The following is a 19,769-nucleotide window of genomic DNA, read 5'->3' as shown; positions in this document are numbered from 1 at the left end:
TTTGGTTACAGTATAATGAACTCGCTGGTGATTGTGCTGTTCCTGTCTGGTATGGTGGCCATGATCATGTTGCGTACACTACACAAAGACATCGCCCGCTATAACCAGATGGACTCTGTGGTGAGTTTATTGCCGTGCAACATTATTTAACAAAATATCACAATAATATCTGAGTAGGGTGAAACATTTGCTCTTTATATAATGAAAAATAAACAGAAACATGTTAGACCTGTTAGATCTTCCCATGATTTGGGTATGGCATGCTTTGTCTACGATGATTGTTCGCATTTACAAACCTCATTCTGCAAAAGGGACCGTGTGTTAAATAATTTGTAAATTCTCCTTGACCTGCCGTAAAACAAAATATTTTATGTTTTACCTGCGTGGCACAGTGGTTCAGTGGATAGCACTATTGCTTACTGTAAGAAGATATAGGTTCAGTTTCCAGGTGGAGTGGTCCAGGTCCTTTCTGTGTGGAGTTTGCATGTTCTCCCCAGTTGTGTGTGGGTTTCCTCTGGGAGCTGCATTTTCCTCCCACAGTCCAAAGACATGCAAGTGTGGTGAATTGGTGATACTAAATTGTCCATGACTGTGTTTGACATTGAACTTGAACTGATGAATCTTGTGCATGAATCTTGTAACCAGTAACTACCTGTCCTGTCATGAATGTAACCAAAGTGTGTAAAACATGATGTTAAAACCTTAATAAAATAAAAATAAAATCATGTTTTACCTGAAAGGCATAAATTTAATGCCTTGAATTACTACACATTTAAAAAAAAAAAAAAAAAAAAAAAAAACTTGGGCCAAGACCATGTTTGCTATATGTTTACCATGTGACCCCAACCTTTCCCCTAACAAAAATTAATTTGGTGGTTTAGGACAGGGGTTTTCAACCTGTGGGTACTTGTCTGGGGGGGTTGCGAGTGCCTGACCAGTGCACACATAAGGCGCACCTAAGAGCCTTAAATTTTCTCAAAAATCTGCCGTGCGCCTTATAATCCGGTGCGCCTTATGTGTGCACTGAGTTCCAAAATCTGTAAAAATGTTGTTGTGCGACTCTGGTAAGCGCTCCGCTTGATTGACTATCGGACCATTTCCCGCTGACACAGGGACGTAATACGTACACTACGTACGCTGGCAGCGATAAACCAATCAGAGAACATTACGTAATACGTACAGTACGTACGCTTACCTCTGCCACGCCTCCGGTAGGTATACTACCGGTATGCTGCAAAACAACATTTGTTTGCATGCGCCTTATAATACGGTGCGCCTTATGTATGGGTTAAGTACAGAAATAGACCCCGTAATTGAGACTGCGCCTTATAATACGGTGCGCCTTATGTATGGGTTAAGTACAGAAATAGACCCCGTAATTGAGACTGCGCCTTATAATCCGGTGCGCCTTATGGTGCGGAAAATACGGTAGTCTCACTGACCACGCACGTTTAATGTTATTCAGTTCAGTTTGATAAAAACCTTCAAAATAGAGCTATCAGCGAAGATAAACCGGTGACAAAAGCAACAACTGCTGTTATAGGACATGTGTGTGTCCTTAAGAGAGACGCTCTGTTCACAGTATCGATACAAGTGATTCAGGAGTCGATTCATTTTAAGCACAGCGTAAGTTTCTTTTCTCAGTCATCTCTCAGTTTTTACTGTTATAATGAATGTTGCGGTTTTAAATAAACACCAACTACTACAGAACATTCTGTGTGACTCGCTTATTTTAAAAAGCTCAGGCTTAATTATACTGCTTATTACCACAGATCGGTAACCGACTCGGACTCGTTCTGCCTGTGGAGCTAAACGTTTTCTGTCAGTCAGAGCAGATGATCCTGAACTAACCAACTTAGTAATTGATGAACTTTTGTCTCTGCTTGACTCTGTGAAGTAACGTTTTCTGCTCTCATCTACATCAAAAAGCAAGAACCGCTTACGTTTTACCAAAGTGAACCACGAATTTATATAATGTGCTGATAGAATCGGCTCAGATGGGATTTTTTTTCTTTTTAAAGTAATATTTTCCAATCAACAAAATTGATTGTATGATGTGTACAACGTTAATTACGTTATTTTAGCTTGTCAGAAGCTTTCTCAATGATTTCTGTGCAGTGGTTGACGAAGGGGAGGGGGGACGGGGGCGCAAGTTCGCGGTTGGCACACGAAGGGGGGCACATGTCCAAAAAGGTTGAAAACCCCTGGTTTAGGAGACCAATTCTTTCAGTATAATTTTTTTTGCCATGCTTTTTTTGGTCCCACTAGGGGTCGCACACATCATATTATTCTTCTCTTTTTTTTGTCGCCGTTAGTCTCTCCAGATGTGTTCTCTCTATACACTTCTATCCTATTAGATGTTCTGTTGAGTGCAGTGTCTCTTTCACATTTTTTGTGTGTGTGTGGTGTTTTGCTCCCTCTCTAATTAAACACACTGTGAGCATATGCAGAGTGACATGCACATCCCTTTCTGATTTCTCTTTTTGATCTCCGCTAACCTTCCTTAGTGCATTGACCCTGAACGTCGACTATATCCAGCTGTTTGAACCCCCATCTATTCTCATTCCCTCCCGTGTGTTTGTTTTGAAGGAGGACGCTCAGGAGGAGTTCGGCTGGAAGCTGGTGCATGGCGACGTATTCAGGCCACCGCGTAAAGGCATGCTTCTGTCGGTGTTTTTAGGATCTGGCACACAAATCTCCATCATGACCTTCGTCACCCTCTGTGAGTGCCAAAAGCCCAGCACACACACTCACACACACAGGGTCTGTCTGAAAACCTAGTGAACTGCCTACTGCCTACCTAGGTAGCTGCCAAAGTAGAGAGGATTCTAAAAAGATAACTTATTAGGCAGATTATTTAGAGACACTACTTTTTTCCTTACTAAGCTAACACAGTTGGCTTGAATGGGCTGAGGCGGAGCAACCCGCTAGCATGCCAGCTAACATCTCCCTCTGTGTACCGAAAATGGTTTAACTGTCACTGACAAGCCCAAATTTGCAAATAAATGACACTTGTGCACCATTATACAAATTAATAATCAATGAAAATGTATTTACATTTGAAAAGAAATTAGTTTGTTGCTCCACATTTGTTTTTTGTAATATTTTTTGAGAAAAGTTGTGCAGCACTGAATGCTGGGGATTGCCTTCACCACTAAGAAAGCATCAGCTTCTCCCTCATTATTCAGTCAGTTTTTAGCTTTAAAATAAGGCACCTCAGTAGGCAGTTTTTTAAGGTATCTAAAAATTTAGAGAGCCTTCTTCTCTGGAACGCAAGTAGGATGACTTAAAATGCGTCTGTGTAGAGAGCTCACTAGGTTTTCAGACAGACCCATAATCTACATGTCCATCTATTCTTGCTTTCTAGAATGTTAGCATTGCTTTATCTTTTTAGTATTACTCCCATGAGCATACTAAAGATCTTAGAGACTTGATAAAAGTGCCCAAATCAAGAGGTCACTCAGGTGGTGCAGCAGTCGAATGCACTAGCAGTGGTGCTTTCGGACCTGGCAGAGCATAATAATCTTTACAATTGGCTGTGCCTGTGGGAGTTAGGGATGTTATCATGATTTAGATTGCCTCTGCAAATGGGTAGCACGGTGGTTTGGTGGGTGACACTGTCGCCTCACAGCAAGAAGGTCCTGGGTTCAATTCTCTAGTGGAGCTGTCTAGGTCCTTATTGTGTAGAGTTTGCATGCTCCCTGTGTCTGTGTGGGTTTCTTCTTGGAGCTCCGGTTTCCTCCCACAGCCCAAAGACTGGCAAGTGAGGTAAACTGGAGATACGAAATGGTCCATGACTGTGTTTGACATTAAAGATCTAAACTGATGAACCTTGTGTAACAAAAAACTACCTGTCTTGTCATGAATGTAACCAAAGAGTGTAAAACATGACGTTAAAATCCTGATAATTAAATAAATAATTATTGCTTCTGTAAATGTGACCTTTGCTGGCTGGTCAAGTCAAGCATGAGTGTGGACATTGCATAGTGTGACTTTCCATACACCATATAGCTCGCTGTGAAAGATCCCTTGCTGGCAGGACAGTAGGGAAGGCTCTCTACTGCATCTAGTCATTTTCAATTCCCCAATTCTAACTCCTCTGCCACTCCTGTGATGTAGAGGAAATGACCTGATGTATCAGTAGTTGACAAAGATATGTGTATAAATCATCCAGATGTGCAGGTTAATAGCTACCTACACTGTCATGCACTAAGATGAACAGAATATCTGGAGCTGAATATCACTCTTTCTTTCTCTGCAGTTTTTGCATGTCTTGGCTTCCTGTCCCCCGCTAACCGTGGAGCTCTGATGACGTGTGCGGTGGTGTTGTGGGTGCTGCTGGGAACTCCGGCCGGCTACATTGCAGCTCGATTCTACAAGTGTAAGTTCAACACAGATTCTGACCCCCCCCTACTTCTGTTAGGGCTGTGTGCACATCATTAGAACTAATCAGTGTCAAGAGGGGCCCTTGGTAACACAGATCGTTACATGTTCACCCTGTTTGTGTCTGAATATGTGGAGTCAAAGCACTGATTAGCAAAAATTTTCTAATTTTAGGTTATTATTTTGTTATAGAATGCGTGTATGTCAAAATAACTTACCATTACGTCTTCTTGTTCTTTAAAATTGTAAGTTTATAATTTTAATAGACAGTAGAAGGCACTCTAAAACATTGTTAGGTATTGGGTCCGAGCTACATTACAAAGTAGTGATCCACCATTCTGACCTGAGCTTTTTAAATAATGTTAAGGGTGTGTATACTTGTCGGCTTTGGTTTGATTAAAACAAATCCTGGTGAGACTGCTCTGTTAGTGCGGTTCGTTACAGTATGGGCGCATTCGCATTCACATGCATTTGTGTGAAACAACTGTCAAATCCACTTGTGTTATTGCTCGGTGTGCTGAGAAATTGTGAGAATCAGCTTTTCAGAGAGAGTCTTAAATGATTATCAATTTAAAAAGCTTAATGTGGTACTAAAAATACAACACAGGAACTCTAAACCTCTCTTAATTAATACTGCTCATATGTTCTCTACACTAATTGACTGTCTCGCTGATTGTTTTAGTACAATAAGTCATGTTAAGCTTTGTTCGCACTGCCTGAGTTGCTTTTACCATGTCTTATCAAACAGTTCGTCTCACTGGAGGAGCTTTAAAAAGGTCAGCGACAAACTGGGTCAAAGTTCAAGCACAAAAATCGCAAGCCCAATGTGGCAAAAGTGTAGAGTGCACGTCGCCTAGGGAAAAGCAGCAGCAAGATAAGCAGCACCGCCACACTCCATAGGAAACAGTGGCACAGCCGGCGCATGTGAATGCGCCCTAAGTGTGAAAGCTTCCTTTCAAATTCTGGTGCTCACCACATAAGTGAAATAAGCACAGGGGGCTTGGTCCGTTTTTAAACTAACTGTTTCAGGTACTAACACAATATGAACTAAAGGAATCTAAACGAACCAAACACAAGATGTGATGTCACCTTTCGCTGTGTTTCTAGTAGGGATGTTCCGATCCGATCCCAAAGATCGGAATCGGGGCCGATCAAGGCATTTTTTAACTGATCGGAATCGGCTTTACTAAACCCGATCGTAATCCCGATCTTTTGTTTTACATCAGCATGTCCGCTGTGTGGAAATACTTTAAATTGGAAAGTGAAACAAGTCCAGCATTGAAGTGTAATGTCTGCACTGTGAGCGTTTTACGAGGCGGTGGGAGCAGAGCTGCGTTCATTACTGTAGAATTTTACTGTTTATATGGTGTGTGAGTCAAGGATCACTCCGGTTTACAAAACAACGTAGTGATGCACTCGTTTAATAAAGAAATAAATACACAGTATATTCACATATTGTCGGGAGCAGAACACTTTATAAGAAAGTAACTTCTTCTGTTACGGTTCCGAATAGCGGACAGAGTAGCTATTTCATGCACTATGGAAGCCCCAAAGGGTCAAAACACACTCACTTCGCATAGAAACGTCCATCAAACCACTGACACAATACAAGCACTTTAAAAACTGGCTTTCCTTCATAACAAAAGAGCCTTTCCATTTTATTTTGGTATTCAGGTTTTACTGTAATGCTTTTAAGTAACTTTTTTACTTATATTCAAGTTAAGCTGCTACACAGATTTCTGTTCATTTTTAGTGCATCACTGCATTAAACAGATTTTTTTTCTTCGAATGTAAAGTTTAAAGTAAAACTGTAATTATCTCACTCATTTTGATTGATTTTGTAAAAATACAAAACATTAAGCCAATAGTTTGGATGCAGCATTTTTCCCTTCAGCACTGCAAAGCTGTTTAGTTGTTAAACATATACACTGGATTAATGTGAATAACTGTAATGTACTTGAAGTGTGCACTGTGTGAACAGTATTATCTAGTTCTTATCTAGACAATACCTAGAAAATACAAGTATCGGTTTGAGACTCGGTATCGGATCGGGATCAAAATTAATAATCGGGATCGGTATCGGAAACAAAAAAACGTGATCGGGACATCCCTAGTTTCTAGCAGTTTTACACAACCCTGATAAGTGCATTAAGTCCATTGTTCTAATGACTGGCTCGCCAAATACGTCATATGTGTATCATACATATATTTTTTTCTTTGTTTGATTGTAAATGTGCGAGTGTGAATGCTAAGCAAACCAAAATTAAAATGTAACCATATATAATTTTCTTGTTTGGTCTGGACCAAGGGAATCGAACTACAAGTATAAACACACTCTAAAAAAGTGAGATAGTAGAAAGAAAGAAAAAATCCTGTCCAAACGGGTTCAGAACTCCAGGTTTAATTGTTTTATCGTAGCTACTGTCTAGCAAATTAAACAAAATTTTCAGCTGGGTTATCGATGTAGCTGGACATCCAACAGGTACAGTTGACTGTGTCTGAGAAAGGGCGGTCGCTGCAAATGTGACCTCTGTTGGCTGGTTAGTAGCTGACCTAGGGAGCAGCATAGCATGTCAGTCTGTACGCCTTTAGCAGGTGAATAGAAGTGGCCGGTCATGATCTGTGGCTGTCTTTGCTCAGGGCGGCATGAACAAAGTTACAGATCAAATCAGATTTTTTACATTTTATATTTATTAAAAGTGTTTAAGTGAGGATAACGTAGTAACAGTGAAAATTTCATGTGTGCAATCTCTCTTATAGCATTTGGAGGAGAGAAGTGGAAGACCAACGTTTTGCTGACAGCGTTCCTCTGCCCCGGGTGAGTTTTATACATTTTGTTTATCACAGCCAAGAAAGGCTCAATCAAGTTGAGATTTATTATTTAAAATATAAAGAAAAAAAGTCTTTTAAAATGTACTTTTTATGTTTAAGAAATAATAATAACTTTGTTCTTTTCCCTCAGTGTGGTGTTTGCTGATTTCTTTCTCATGAACCTGATTCTCTGGGGCGAGGGCTCATCAGCTGCCATGCCCTTTGGAACCTTGGTTGCCATTTTGGCTTTGTGGTTCTGCATCTCTGTCCCCCTCACCTTTATTGGAGCCTACTTTGGATTCAAGAAAGCCGTGAGTAGACACACAGACAGAGAAATGCACACTGATGCACACAAGGGATGTCCCAATCAGATATTAGTATTATATTATTAAATTCTGAGTAGTGTCTGATAACTGTTCTTATTCCTGGCGAGGTGTGTTGTGAGATAGTTGTGGACAGTTGTAAGGTGGGGTGTTCAGGAGGCGCAGCTGCCTAAGGCGCTAGACCAAAACTTACCGGTTCGAGGCTGAGTGGCTGTATGAGCAACGATTGGCTGGTTGCTCAGTTGGGGGGTGGGACAAAGAACCGGATGTGGGTCTCTCTCTATCAGAATGCGATTACGACCTCGTACCTGCACAGAGATGAGGAAGAGTGCCCTTAGGGTGTGTCTCTCCGCATGCAACGCTAGGTGGTGCCACACTCATCAATGTGTGGGTGGCAAAAATGCATCCTGCTGCTGCCCATATGTCAGAGGGGCTGTGGGTTAGCTTCGATCTCCTCGGTCAGGGCAGGGTTCGGCATAGCCAGAGAGGAAGCACGATGCAAATTGAACAATTGGATGTGCTAAAGGGGGAGAAAAAGGGGGAAAAATGTAAAAAAAATCCTAATAAAATAAATAAATAAATCGTTATCAATTTTAGGCCGATATTAGTCCCAATGACGTTTCATATCGGGGCATTCATAACAAAAACACGCACATAAAAATCCAGTGAAACTCCTGTGTTAAATCTGAGATTCTGTCATTTGGATGCAGGGTATCGAGCACCCCGTGCGCACCAATCAGATCCCACGGCAGATTCCAGAACAGTCTTTTTACACAAAACCCCTCCCTGGCATTGTGATGGGTGGCATCCTGCCCTTCGGCTGCATCTTCATCCAGCTGTTCTTCATCCTTAACAGCATCTGGTGAGTTCCAGTGTTATTTTACAGTTTTAATTGCTCACAGAAAGAGATTCATGGTTTTTATGTGTATTTATATTTGCATGGTGCAGTTATATTGTTGGGTAGGCAATGCTGCAGCTGATGGGCATGTTTTATACTATAAAATATATCATTAAATCTAAAGGCATATTTCTAAAACATATAATTGGGGACAGAAGTTTAGGTTAAGGTAGCTTGTCCACCTACAGGCATGTTTTTAGGAGGGGTTAATTGAAGTCCGAGTTTTCTTTCCAACTTTGGCAAAGAGAGATCTACTTTTTTATAAATGCATTCAGCCATACTTTAAGGACGCAGAAATGTTACCAGCTGTATTCAGTCAGAAGGATTGGGGGTGCTGAGGTGGCACAGAGTTCTAATGCACTACCCTACCACCACTAAGATCTCAGGTTTGAATGTAAGCTGTGATATCAACCAGCTGACTGCCCACACAGACATCAGATTAGCTGTGTCTGAGGGAGGAAAAAGTTAAATGGGTTCTTCTACTGTCTGGTTGAGGCACCTGCATGAGGGGATGGTATGGTTAATTTACGGATAGTAGTGCTCGACTCTTTGGAGGCTGGGGATCTCAGCCCTCTCAGAGGAGTGGCTGTTGTTATCGCTAAATAGATCAGATCACATAGAGGTCGTTCTATTGCCATTGCATTTGTTTTTTTTAATCGGATGTCCAACAAACTCATGGTCAGGCGTCCAAATACTTTTGGTTGTATAATGCTCATAACCTTTCTTTCAGCTGAGCTGTTACAGTGGCTTAAAGTTTGAGAACCAGCTGGCTTACTCTGTTACTGAAGTCTAAGAATGAAGAGAGAGATAAACGTAGTGCATGGAGCAGCTATAATTGTAAACTAGGCAGTACTTTAATGTTGTTGTCTTACTGTATGTCTTTTTGTTTGTGTCCAGGTCCCATCAGATGTACTACATGTTCGGCTTCCTCTTCCTAGTCTTCATCATCCTGGTGATCACATGCTCTGAAGCTACCATCTTGCTTTGCTACTTCCACCTGTGTGCTGAGGTAACACAACACACACAAAAGGAAAGAGTTTTTGTGCGCTTGTAGAATTATTACATGAACGTCATGATCAGAACTAGTTCTGCATTTAACAGTATGTCAGCAGCTAAAGGCCCATTACTGGAAAAATATTGAAATGCTATTCCTAACCACATAAATATGATAAAATAGTCACCTGCCTACTTTTATATTGAAGTGAACAGTGTAATGTACTACATTACATCTGATTGCTAGCGGCTTTCTTTATTTTAATAAAAATGTGCAGTAGTTGACTTAATCACACCATGCTCCCTCCAGAACGGTGGAGTTTAAAGTTTGGCATGAGTTTCACATTTTGCTACCTCTATAGCTGCTGACCTCCACTCTGACTGCGGAGATCTGTATCGCGTACAGAGTCACATGAGTCTTCATTACCCCTGTCTCTGTGCAGGCACCTCAATCAGCCGGCAGAGATCATAATTGCAGTATAATCCCTTCCCGCAGTCCCACCCCTTGGACGCCTGTCAGTAGTAGAGCTGAGATTCTAACTCATGAGTTGGATATGTCAGCTTATGTGTGCTGCCATGTTTTACCACTGCACTACCGGAGCACCCCAAATGTTCCCTTTTAATCACACCTACACCATGAGTGCTTATGTTACTACTATGGTGCTTATGTGAGAGTGATCATTGTAGTTTTCAGCACTCAGCTTTTAAATATGTAAATGACCACCTGCATTAATTAAAAGTGGCTTATTTGTTAGTTATCTATTAAACAAACATATCTCCACAGTGTTTCCTCTAGAATTTTTTTTTAGCAGCGGCAGCTGTGAAACTGCTTTTGCGCTGTTCTTTCATATTTTAAGAGTTCATCTGATTAAATTCTGATATTTTCAAAGCGATGAACTGTGTGATATGAGGCGGTAAAAGTGCTCTAAACAGTACGAACGATGCTTATCGTGAAAAATAAAGCTTAACGTGACTTATTGTACTAAAATGATGACCGATGAATGTGCAGTACAGAGCACTTATAACCAGTACAGAGCACTTATAACCAGTAATAACGGAGAGAAATTTGGTGTCCCTGTGTGGTACTTTTAGTACTCCAACAGCACAAATGCTCACACATAATCTACACACTCCGCATTACTCCACATCACTACTCTTTACTTTCTTTAAGTAACGCCCACCGTTGATGACGCGTGCTTGGTTCCCAAAAACTGGTGGAAACGTGGGTTGAGTTCTTTGGGACGGGGGTCATTGCGGTTTCATGTCATTATATAAATTCTGATGGAGCGGCGGCAATAGTTAAGCAGCGGCGGGCCGCCACCGCAAAGTACATGTAGCGGAAACACTGCTCCATGAATCAATTAAAATTGTGTTTGCTTGGTCTTTCACCACATTTTTCCTCCTGCAGCTACAAATAAAGCTATCGCTCTCAAGCCATCACTTTAAGCCTTTGTTTTGTGTCTGTCAGGATTATCACTGGCAGTGGCGCTCCTTCCTCACCAGCGGCTTCACAGCGGCATACTTCCTCGTGTACGCCGTACATTACTTCTTCTCCAAGTTGCAGATCACGGGACTCGCCAGCACCATCCTCTACTTCGGCTACACTATGATCATGGCCCTCATCTTCTTCCTCTTTACAGGTAAATTCTGAAATGCATGCAGTGAATGAACAGAACAGAGAACATGCCTACAATTTGTGATGTGCAGGAACGTTAGATAGTTTTACTAAATTTTTTTTTCTCAGCGTCAGAAATAAACCAAAAATACACTATGGAAAACATACAGATCAGGTTACACTAGATGTAGAACAGGCTATTCCAGATTGACACACCAACACTTAATACTAGGAGGAGACCCCAGACTTTGCGAAGAATGTCAGACACCCATCACATAAAACATCCTGAATGAATGCCCAGTACAACAGTGAACGACAAAGAATAAATATGCACAGTACAATAAAACAAATCTCTTGGTAATATAGGAATGAAAACATACACTGATCAGCCATAACATTAAAACCACCTACTTGTTTCTACACTCACTGTCCATTTTATCAGCTCCACTTACCATATAGAAGCACTTTGTAGTTCTACAGTTACCGACTGTAGTTCCCCTGTTTCTTTGCATGCTTTGTTAGCCCCCTTTCATGCTGTCCTTCAATGGTCAGGACTCTCCCAGGACCACTACAGAGTAGGTATTATTCAAGTGGTGGATCATTCTCAGCACTGCAGTGACACTGACATGGTGGTGGTTGTGTTGTGCTGGTATGAGCGGATCAGACACAGCAGCGCTGCTGCAGTTTTTAAACACCTCACTGTCACTGCTGGACTGAGAATAGTCCAGCCAACAGTGCCCTGTGGGCAGCGTCCTGTAACCACTGATGAAGGTCTAGAAGATGAGCAACTCAAACCGCAGCAATAGATGAGCGATCGTCTCTGACTTTACATCTACAAGGTGGACCAACTAGGTAGGAGTGTCTAATAAAGTGGACAGAGAGTGGACATGGTATTTAAAACTCCAGCAGCGCTGCTGTGTCTGATCCACTCATACCAGCACAACACACACTAACGCAGTGCTGAGAATGATCCACCACCTAAATAATACCTGCTCCGTGGGGGTTCTGACCATTGAAGAACAGCATGAAAGCAGGTTAAAAAAGTTTGTATAGAAACAGATGGACTACAGTCAGTAATTGTGGAACTACAAAGTGCTTCTACAGTGCCTTGCAAAAGTATTCAGCCCCCTTGAACTTTTCAACCTTTTGCCACATTTCAGGCTTCAAACATAACGATATGAAATTTTAATTTTTTGTGAAGAATCAACAACAAGTGGGACACAATCGTGAAGTGGAACGAAATTTATTGGATATTTTAAACTTTTTTTAGAAATAAAAAACTGAAAAGTGGGGCGTGCAATATTATTCAGCCCCCTTGCGTTAATACTTTGTAGCGCCACCTTTTGCTGCGATTACAGCTGCAAGTCGCTTGGGGTATGTCTCTATCAGTTTTGCACATCGAGAGACAGAAATTTTTGCCCATTCTTCCTTGCAAAACAGCTCGAGCTCAGTGAGGTTGGATGGAGAGCGTTTGTGAACAGCAGTTTTCAGCTCTTTCCACAGATTCTCGATGGGATTCAGGTCTGGACTTTGACTTGGCCATTCTAACACCTGGATACGTTTATTTGTGAACCATTCCATTGTAGATTTTGCTTTATGTTTTGGATCATTGTCTTGTTGGAAGATAAATCTCCGTCCCAGTCTCAGGTCTTTTGCAGACTGCAACAGGTTTTCTTCCAGAATGGTCCTGTATTTGGCTCCATCCATCTTCCCATCAATTTTAACCATCTTCCCTGTCCCTGCTGAAGAAAAGCAGGCCCAAACCATGATGCTGCCACCACCATGTTTGACAGTGGGGATGGTGTGTTCAGGGTGATGAGCTGTGTTGCTTTTACGCCAAACATAACGTTTTGCATTGTGGCCAAAAAGTTCGATTTTGGTTTCATCTGACCAGAGCACCTTCTTCCACATGTTTGGTGTGTCTCCCAGGTGACTTTTTATGGATATCTTTGAGAAATGGCTTTCTTCTTGCCACTCTTCCATAAAGGCCAGATTTGTGCAGTGTACGACTGATTGTGTCCTATGGACAGAGTCTCCCACCTCAGCTGTAGATCTCTGCAGTTCATTCAGAGTGATCATGGGCCTCTTGGCTGCATCTCTGATCAGTCTTCTCCTTGTTTGAGCTGAAAGTTTAGAGGGACGGCCGGGTCTTGGTAGATTTGCAGTGGTCTGATACTCCTTCCATTTCAATATGATCGCTTGCTCAGTGCTCCTTGAGATGTTTAAAGCTTGGGAAATCTTTTTGTATCCAAATCCGGCTTTAAACTTCTCCACAACAGTATCTCGGACCTGCCTGGTGTGTTCCTTGGTCTTCATGATGCTCTCTGCGCTTTAAACAGAACTCTGAGACTGTCACAGAGCAGGTGCATTTATACGGAGACTTGATTACACACAGGTGGATTCTATTTATCACCATCAGTCATTTAGGTCAACATTGGATCATTCAGAGATCCTCACTGAACTTCTGGAGTGAGTTTGCTGCACTGAAAGTAAAGGGGCTGAATAATATTGCACGCCTCACTTTTTAGTTTTTTATTTCTAAAAAAAGTTTAAAATATCCAATAAATTTCGTTCTACTTCACGATTGTGTCCCACTTGTTGTTGATTCTTCACAAAAAATTAAAATTTCATATCGTTATGTTTGAAGCCTGAAATGTGGCAAAAGGTTGAAAAGTTCAAGGGGGCTGAATACTTTTGCAAGGCACTGTATATGGTAAGTGGAGCTGATAAAATGGACAGTGAGTGTAGAAACAAGGAGGTGGTTTTAATGTTATGGCTGATCAGTGTACATGTTACTTTCCTATGACTTCATATCCACAAGATATCAGCTGCACTAACTGACCGGGTTGTACCTTTCTCATCCCTGTAGGAACGATCGGATTCTTCGCCTGTTTCTGGTTCGTGACGAAAATCTACAGCGTGGTGAAAGTGGACTGAGCCTGGATAATTCTCTCTCCTGCCCCTGTGGGAGGAAAACAAGCACTCTCAGACAGATCTTCAACTTCCATTGGAGTTTGTTTAATTTTGTGTGTGTTTCACACAGGTAAAGGAGCACTACTGCATAATGCAACACAGAACACACGGTCACTAGTGCATATTTCTTAAGCTACATTTTTCAACTGATGTATGTAAATATCACTTTTTGCTAATGTGGAAGTGCATCAACTACAGACATTTTGCGGTGTTAGAAGTATGACTTTGTAAATGTATATATAAGTTTTCTTTCCTAAATGCTAAGAAACGTCCAAAAAGCAGAGCAGCTTCGTACAAATAGTACATCGTACTGCGGCTTTGAGTTGTTCGTTTGTTTGTTTGTTTTTGAGGGGGGCGGGGGAGTGTTATCAATCAGCTGACTTTTCTTACTTCTATTTAACGCTTCTTATTTTAATTAAGACTTTCTATTGATTTAAATCCTCACAATCTGTCTCATCAAGATTAAAAGAAACGTTTCACCTTGAACACTGCGAGCGATAAATAAAAGCTAACTCCTCTCAGATTTGATTCTTTTTTTTAGCAAAGCATGTTTAAAGTGAAATGTTTCTTGTGTACATGTTTAAAAGGGTCAGGTTTTGCCATTTGGTGTAAGATCTGACCCCAGACAAGCAGTCTAATGAAGGTTGTTTGTGCATATGAACCTGGTACTGGCTTATTTTCTTACCTTGATTGTGTTGGACTGTTATGGGATTCGGTGTCTGTCTGTAATTGTTTTTGAAGGGAGGTCGTGTACATATGCACACTATGTAATTCATGCTTAAATTAAAAGTAATTTTACTTACAATAACCAATTTCTTCACTGATTTGAAATGAGATTTCGAAATGGAAAAAATCAATGAATGTTGGAAATAAAAGTATTTCCTTCTCTAAAATAAAATGGGTTTTTTTCATGATTGATGATCATTCACTTATTACTGACAACGTGTAAAACTGGTAAAATGTTCTGGCTGTTTTGTAAATTGAAGTAGATAAAGTTTAGCATCAGGTTGGCTGGCGTATTCATTAAATGAGATTAATATTACATTAATATTAAAAAGTCCTATTTTAGCGCCCAGGTGGTGCAGCGGGATATTCCGCTAACACACCAGCGCCGAGATTCTGAACTCCTCCCTTTGAAACTCGGTGTTGCCACCGGTCGGCTGGGCGCCATCTAGCGGGCATAATTGGCAGTGCCTGCAGCAGACATGTTTCTGCTAGGGCGGTATGACCGGATTGTGTGGGTGGGGTCTTCAAACGCTGTGTAAGGACTCTGATAGGCAGGTAGAGAGGCACCTGTGCAGAGTGCATAGGTAAAAAAGGGGTTCCACTAATGGCTGCATGCAGGTCGGAGGAGGCGTGAGCAGCAATATACCCACCTCGACTGCAATCAGGGACAAATTGACTATGCTACATTGGAGAAAAATAGAAAAAAAAGTCCTATTTTATAGTTTGTGTGTACACTGAGAAATGCACAGTACAACTTATACACAGAACAAGCAAAGTATGGAGTGATAGAAACTTTTGCACTGACCTGTCCCATCATGCTCCTAAGTGTGGAAAGAAAAGGCTGACGTTTGATGGCGGTACATAACTTTATCTATAGTGCTGCTTCTCCATCCTAAACCTGTAATTGCCTAAAAAATTCAAATAAAAGAAGACACTTGAAACAATATCATTTCTGTTAGAGAATGTTTCCACAAAATTGGCTGTCAACCACACCAAACTAGCCATAATATTAAAACCACCTCCTTGTTTCTACACACACTCCATTTTATTAGCTCCACTTACCATAGAGAAGCACTTTGTAGTTCTACAATTACTGACTGTAGTCCATCTGTTTCTCTGCATGCTTTGTTAGCCCCCCTTCATGCTGTTCTTCAATGGTCATGACCTCCACAGGACCACTACAGAGTAGGTATTATTTGGGTGGTGGGTTATGGTGGTGGTGGTGTTAGTGTTAGTGTGTGTTGTGCTGGTATGAGTGGATCAGACACCTAACTGTCACTGCTGGACTGAGAATAGTCCACCAACCTAAAACATCCAGCCAACAGCACCCCGCAGGCAGTGTCCTGTGACCACTGATGAAGGTCTTAAAGATGACCAACTCAAACAGCACCAATAGATGAGCAATCGTCTCTGACTTTACATCTACAAAGTGGACCAACTAGGTAGGAGTGTCTAATAGAGTGGACATCGAGTGGACACAGTATTTAAAAACTCCAGCAGTGCTGCTGTGTCTGATCCACTCATGCCAGCACAACACACACTAACACACCACCACCACCATGTCAGTGTCACTGCAGTGCTGAAATGATCCACCACCTAAATAATACCTGCTCTGTGGGGGTCCTGACTGAAGAACAGGGTAAAAGCAGGCTAAAAAAAGCATGCAGAGTAACAGATGGACTATAGTGCTTCTATATGGTAAGTGGAGCTGATAAAATGGACAGTGTGTGTAGAAACAAAGAGGTGGTTTTAATGTTATGGCTGATCAGTGTATAATATTATAGTGTAAATTTCATAGTATTATTGTCATAAGTAATAATACTAGAATCCAATGTTTTAATATTAAGTCATATGGTATTTATAGTATTTGTTTACATATTAGTGCATAATATTGCACAATTTCAGCATTCATTACTATTTTAGTACTAGTATTAAGTCAATATCAATTTATGCAATTGTGTTATAGTATTTTACCAATACCTAGCTTATAATATGGTTATAATTTATACAATGGTGGAACTGGACCTGTCACAACCCTGGCCAAGATGAAGTGGGTCCAGTACCCATACCCTCTTCTTCCACAGCCATGTCTTTGTGCAGCATGTGGTTTTGCATTGTCTTGTTGAAAAATGCATGGACGTCCCTGGAAAAGATGCCATCTTGAAGGCAGCATATGTTGCTCTAAGATCTCGATGTACTTTTCTGCATTAATGCTGCCATCACAGAAGTGTAAATGACCTTTGCCATACCATGACAGACAGTGGCTTCTGGACTTGTTGCTGATAACAGTCTGGATGGTCCTTTTAGTTTTTGGTCCGGAGCACACGGCGTCCATTTTTTCCAAAGAAGACCTGGAATTCTGATTCATCTGACCACAATACAGGTTTCCACTGTGTGATGGTCCATCCTAGATGCCTCCGAGCCCAGAGAAGTCGACGCCGCTTCTGGACATGGTTAACATAAGGCTTCTTTTTTGCACAGTAAAGGTTTAAGTGGCATTTGTGCATGTAACTCTGTATTGTAGTGCTTGACAAAGGTTTGCCAAAGTAATCCCTCACCCATGTGCTTATATCAGCTATTGTTGAGTGGCGGTTCTTGATGCAGTGCCGTCTGAGGGATCAATGATCACGGGCGTTCAGCTTAAGCTTGTACCCTCTTTTTTAGATGATAAAGTTTTTAAAATAACTTTGTTTTATTTCCCATCAGTGTGTCTGTCTGGACTGAAAATCATTGCCCCAAAAGTTCTGGGAAAATGTCGCCATCTAGGGATCGGTCTTATCACGACAGTTGTGTCAGTCTGTCACCTCGGTGTGCAGGTGTGCTAGTCGATAGTTTGGTATACAGTAGTAAAAGAAAGCTTTTTAAAAAGAAGTAAACCACAGTAATCAGCCATAAAACGTGCTTTAGCTTTAGCAGCATCACTATCGACCAGTGAACAGCGGAAAGCTGTTTCAGGTAAGTCCACACCTGTACCAGAAGGTGGGTGATGTGGTTAGCATTATTAAACGTTAGCTGCGGTTAGCTCGCTGGCTAACGTTCATTTGTACTGTGTGCAGTAGATGGCGACTTCAGTGCTCATTTAGGTGTTATAACAACATAAATATAAATCTAGGAATCAGGGAGCAGCATTACACAAATGTAGGGTGACCAAACGTCCGTATTTCCCGGGACATGTCCGTATTTCACGTCCTGTCCCGGGCGTCCCGGGTTTTTTTTTAAAAAGTGAGGAAATGTCCTGGTTTTTAAATTACCTTCATTGGACCATTAAATTTACAGGCACTAGGGCACTGCGCACGGCGCTGCGTGTGACGTAATCCCTGAGCCGTGTCAGTGAGGGCAGCCCTGTTCTTAATCAGAATGTAGACAGCGTGACTGTCAGTACGCAAGCAACATGCCGAAGCGCAAGTGTATGTTTACCGACGATTTACAAAAGAGTTTCCCCGCAAAGCAGGCACATATGTCTCAGTGTCCAATGGAGGTGCAAGGGATCTGAAAAGCCACCTGGACACCGAGAAGCATAAAACAGCTGTCCGAGGCGAGAGTAGTGCTAGCTCGATCACACAGTACTTTGTCAAACTAGGGAACGAGGATGCAGTGAATGCAGCGGAGGCTGCATGGTCATTTCACACAGTGAAACATCACAACAGTTATTGATCTATGGACTGCACAAGTTCATTGTTGAAAAAGACCCTCCCCGATTCAGACACAGCCAAAAAGTTTAGTTGTGCCCGAACTAAGACCGAGGCTATTGTTGACGGTGTTCTGGCACCTCATTCTGTAGAAGTGGCGCACGAAGCGCTCAAAAACATCCCATTTTGTGGTGTAAGCACTGATGTTAGTAATCACGGTGCGGTGAAAATCTTCCCCATAATTATTCAGTACTTTGATTGGAAGGAGGGTGGTGTGCAGAGTAAACTAATTCAAGTGCAAGATACACCAAACGAGACTGCAACCACCATCGCCAATTACCTAATGGAAACATTGGCAAAAAACAATTTGGCTTCCAAATGCGTCGCATTTACCGGCGACAATTGCAACACTAATTTTGGTGGAACCCGGCGTGACGAAGGGGGAAATAATGTATTTGCAAATTTGAAGAGAATGCTACAAAACAAAACATTGATTGGCGTAGGTTGCCCAGCGCATATTCTTAACAACTGTGTCCATCACGGGGCAGACAGACTTGATGTGGACATTGAGAATATAATTTTTTTAATCTACCAGTACTTCCACATTTACACTGTGCGCACAGAGTCCCTCAAAGAGTACTGCGATTTTGTGGATGTTGAATACAGGAGGATGCTGTCACACAGCAAGACCAGGTGGCTCTCTCTGTTCCCAGGCATAGAGAGGATGCTGCAGATGTTCCCTGCTTTAAAAGCATTCTTTTCGTCTCAGGAACAGCCACCCATGATGATCAAGGGATTTTTTGAAAACCCATTTAGTGAGATATACTTGTGGCACATGCACTCACTCATGTCCGTCTTCCACAATCACATTCAAGAAATGGAAAGGGAGAACAACTCCATCATGGAGGTTAAGAAAATATTGAGCATCATCCACAACATTCTTATTGAACGGAAGAACAACAATTTCATGTCCCTCAAAGTTAAGGGACTGCTGGCCGAAAATCGCAGAGAAGGACTTGAAGAGGGCTGTGACAAGTTCATAGCTGATGTGCTCGGCATGTACAGTTCATGTTTGGAGTATCTGGAGAAGTGGATGACACCTATGGAAGAGTTCTCACCATTCATGTGGATGGACATGAGTGAGCCACCAAAGTGGAATGATGTGGAGTCCTGCATCAAGTACCTTGGAGAAAAGGGGGTGCCAATTGATGATGTTAAATGCTTTGACCAAGTTGCTAATCTGAAGAAATTCATAGAAAGCTGCAGTGGTGATGACGCATTCATGGGCCTGCAGGTGCACCAGAAGTGGACCAAATACTTTGAGAAGGCCAAAAGCATTGGATGCTACTCAGAACTGCTGAAGATTGCACAGTTTGTTTTTGCACTTCCTCCTCACAATGCAAATGTGGAGAGAGTTT

The 19,769-nt window shown here is 41.7% G+C and overlaps 1 protein-coding gene across 1 annotated transcript in view; it reads left to right on the top strand.

The window, feature by feature from the left end:
* Positions 1-15,666, top strand: part of tm9sf2 (transmembrane 9 superfamily member 2) — a 41,659-nt gene extending 25,993 nt beyond the window's left edge. Inside the window, exons 9-17 of the mRNA XM_063009667.1 lie at positions 12-120; positions 2,590-2,722; positions 4,262-4,381; positions 7,144-7,201; positions 7,346-7,505; positions 8,228-8,379; positions 9,313-9,424; positions 10,877-11,048; positions 13,893-15,666. Of these exons, the coding sequence (XP_062865737.1) occupies positions 12-120; positions 2,590-2,722; positions 4,262-4,381; positions 7,144-7,201; positions 7,346-7,505; positions 8,228-8,379; positions 9,313-9,424; positions 10,877-11,048; positions 13,893-13,960 (1,084 nt within the window). The 3' untranslated portion in view covers positions 13,961-15,666. The remainder of the gene's footprint in view (positions 1-11; positions 121-2,589; positions 2,723-4,261; positions 4,382-7,143; positions 7,202-7,345; positions 7,506-8,227; positions 8,380-9,312; positions 9,425-10,876; positions 11,049-13,892) is intronic.
* The last annotated feature ends 4,103 nt before the right edge of the window (positions 15,667-19,769 follow it).

The sequence above is a fragment of the Trichomycterus rosablanca genome, chromosome 15, assembly GCF_030014385.1.
Source record: "Trichomycterus rosablanca isolate fTriRos1 chromosome 15, fTriRos1.hap1, whole genome shotgun sequence".
Lineage (NCBI taxonomy): Eukaryota > Metazoa > Chordata > Actinopteri > Siluriformes > Trichomycteridae > Trichomycterus > Trichomycterus rosablanca.
This window is presented reverse-complemented; position numbering and strand designations above follow the sequence as displayed.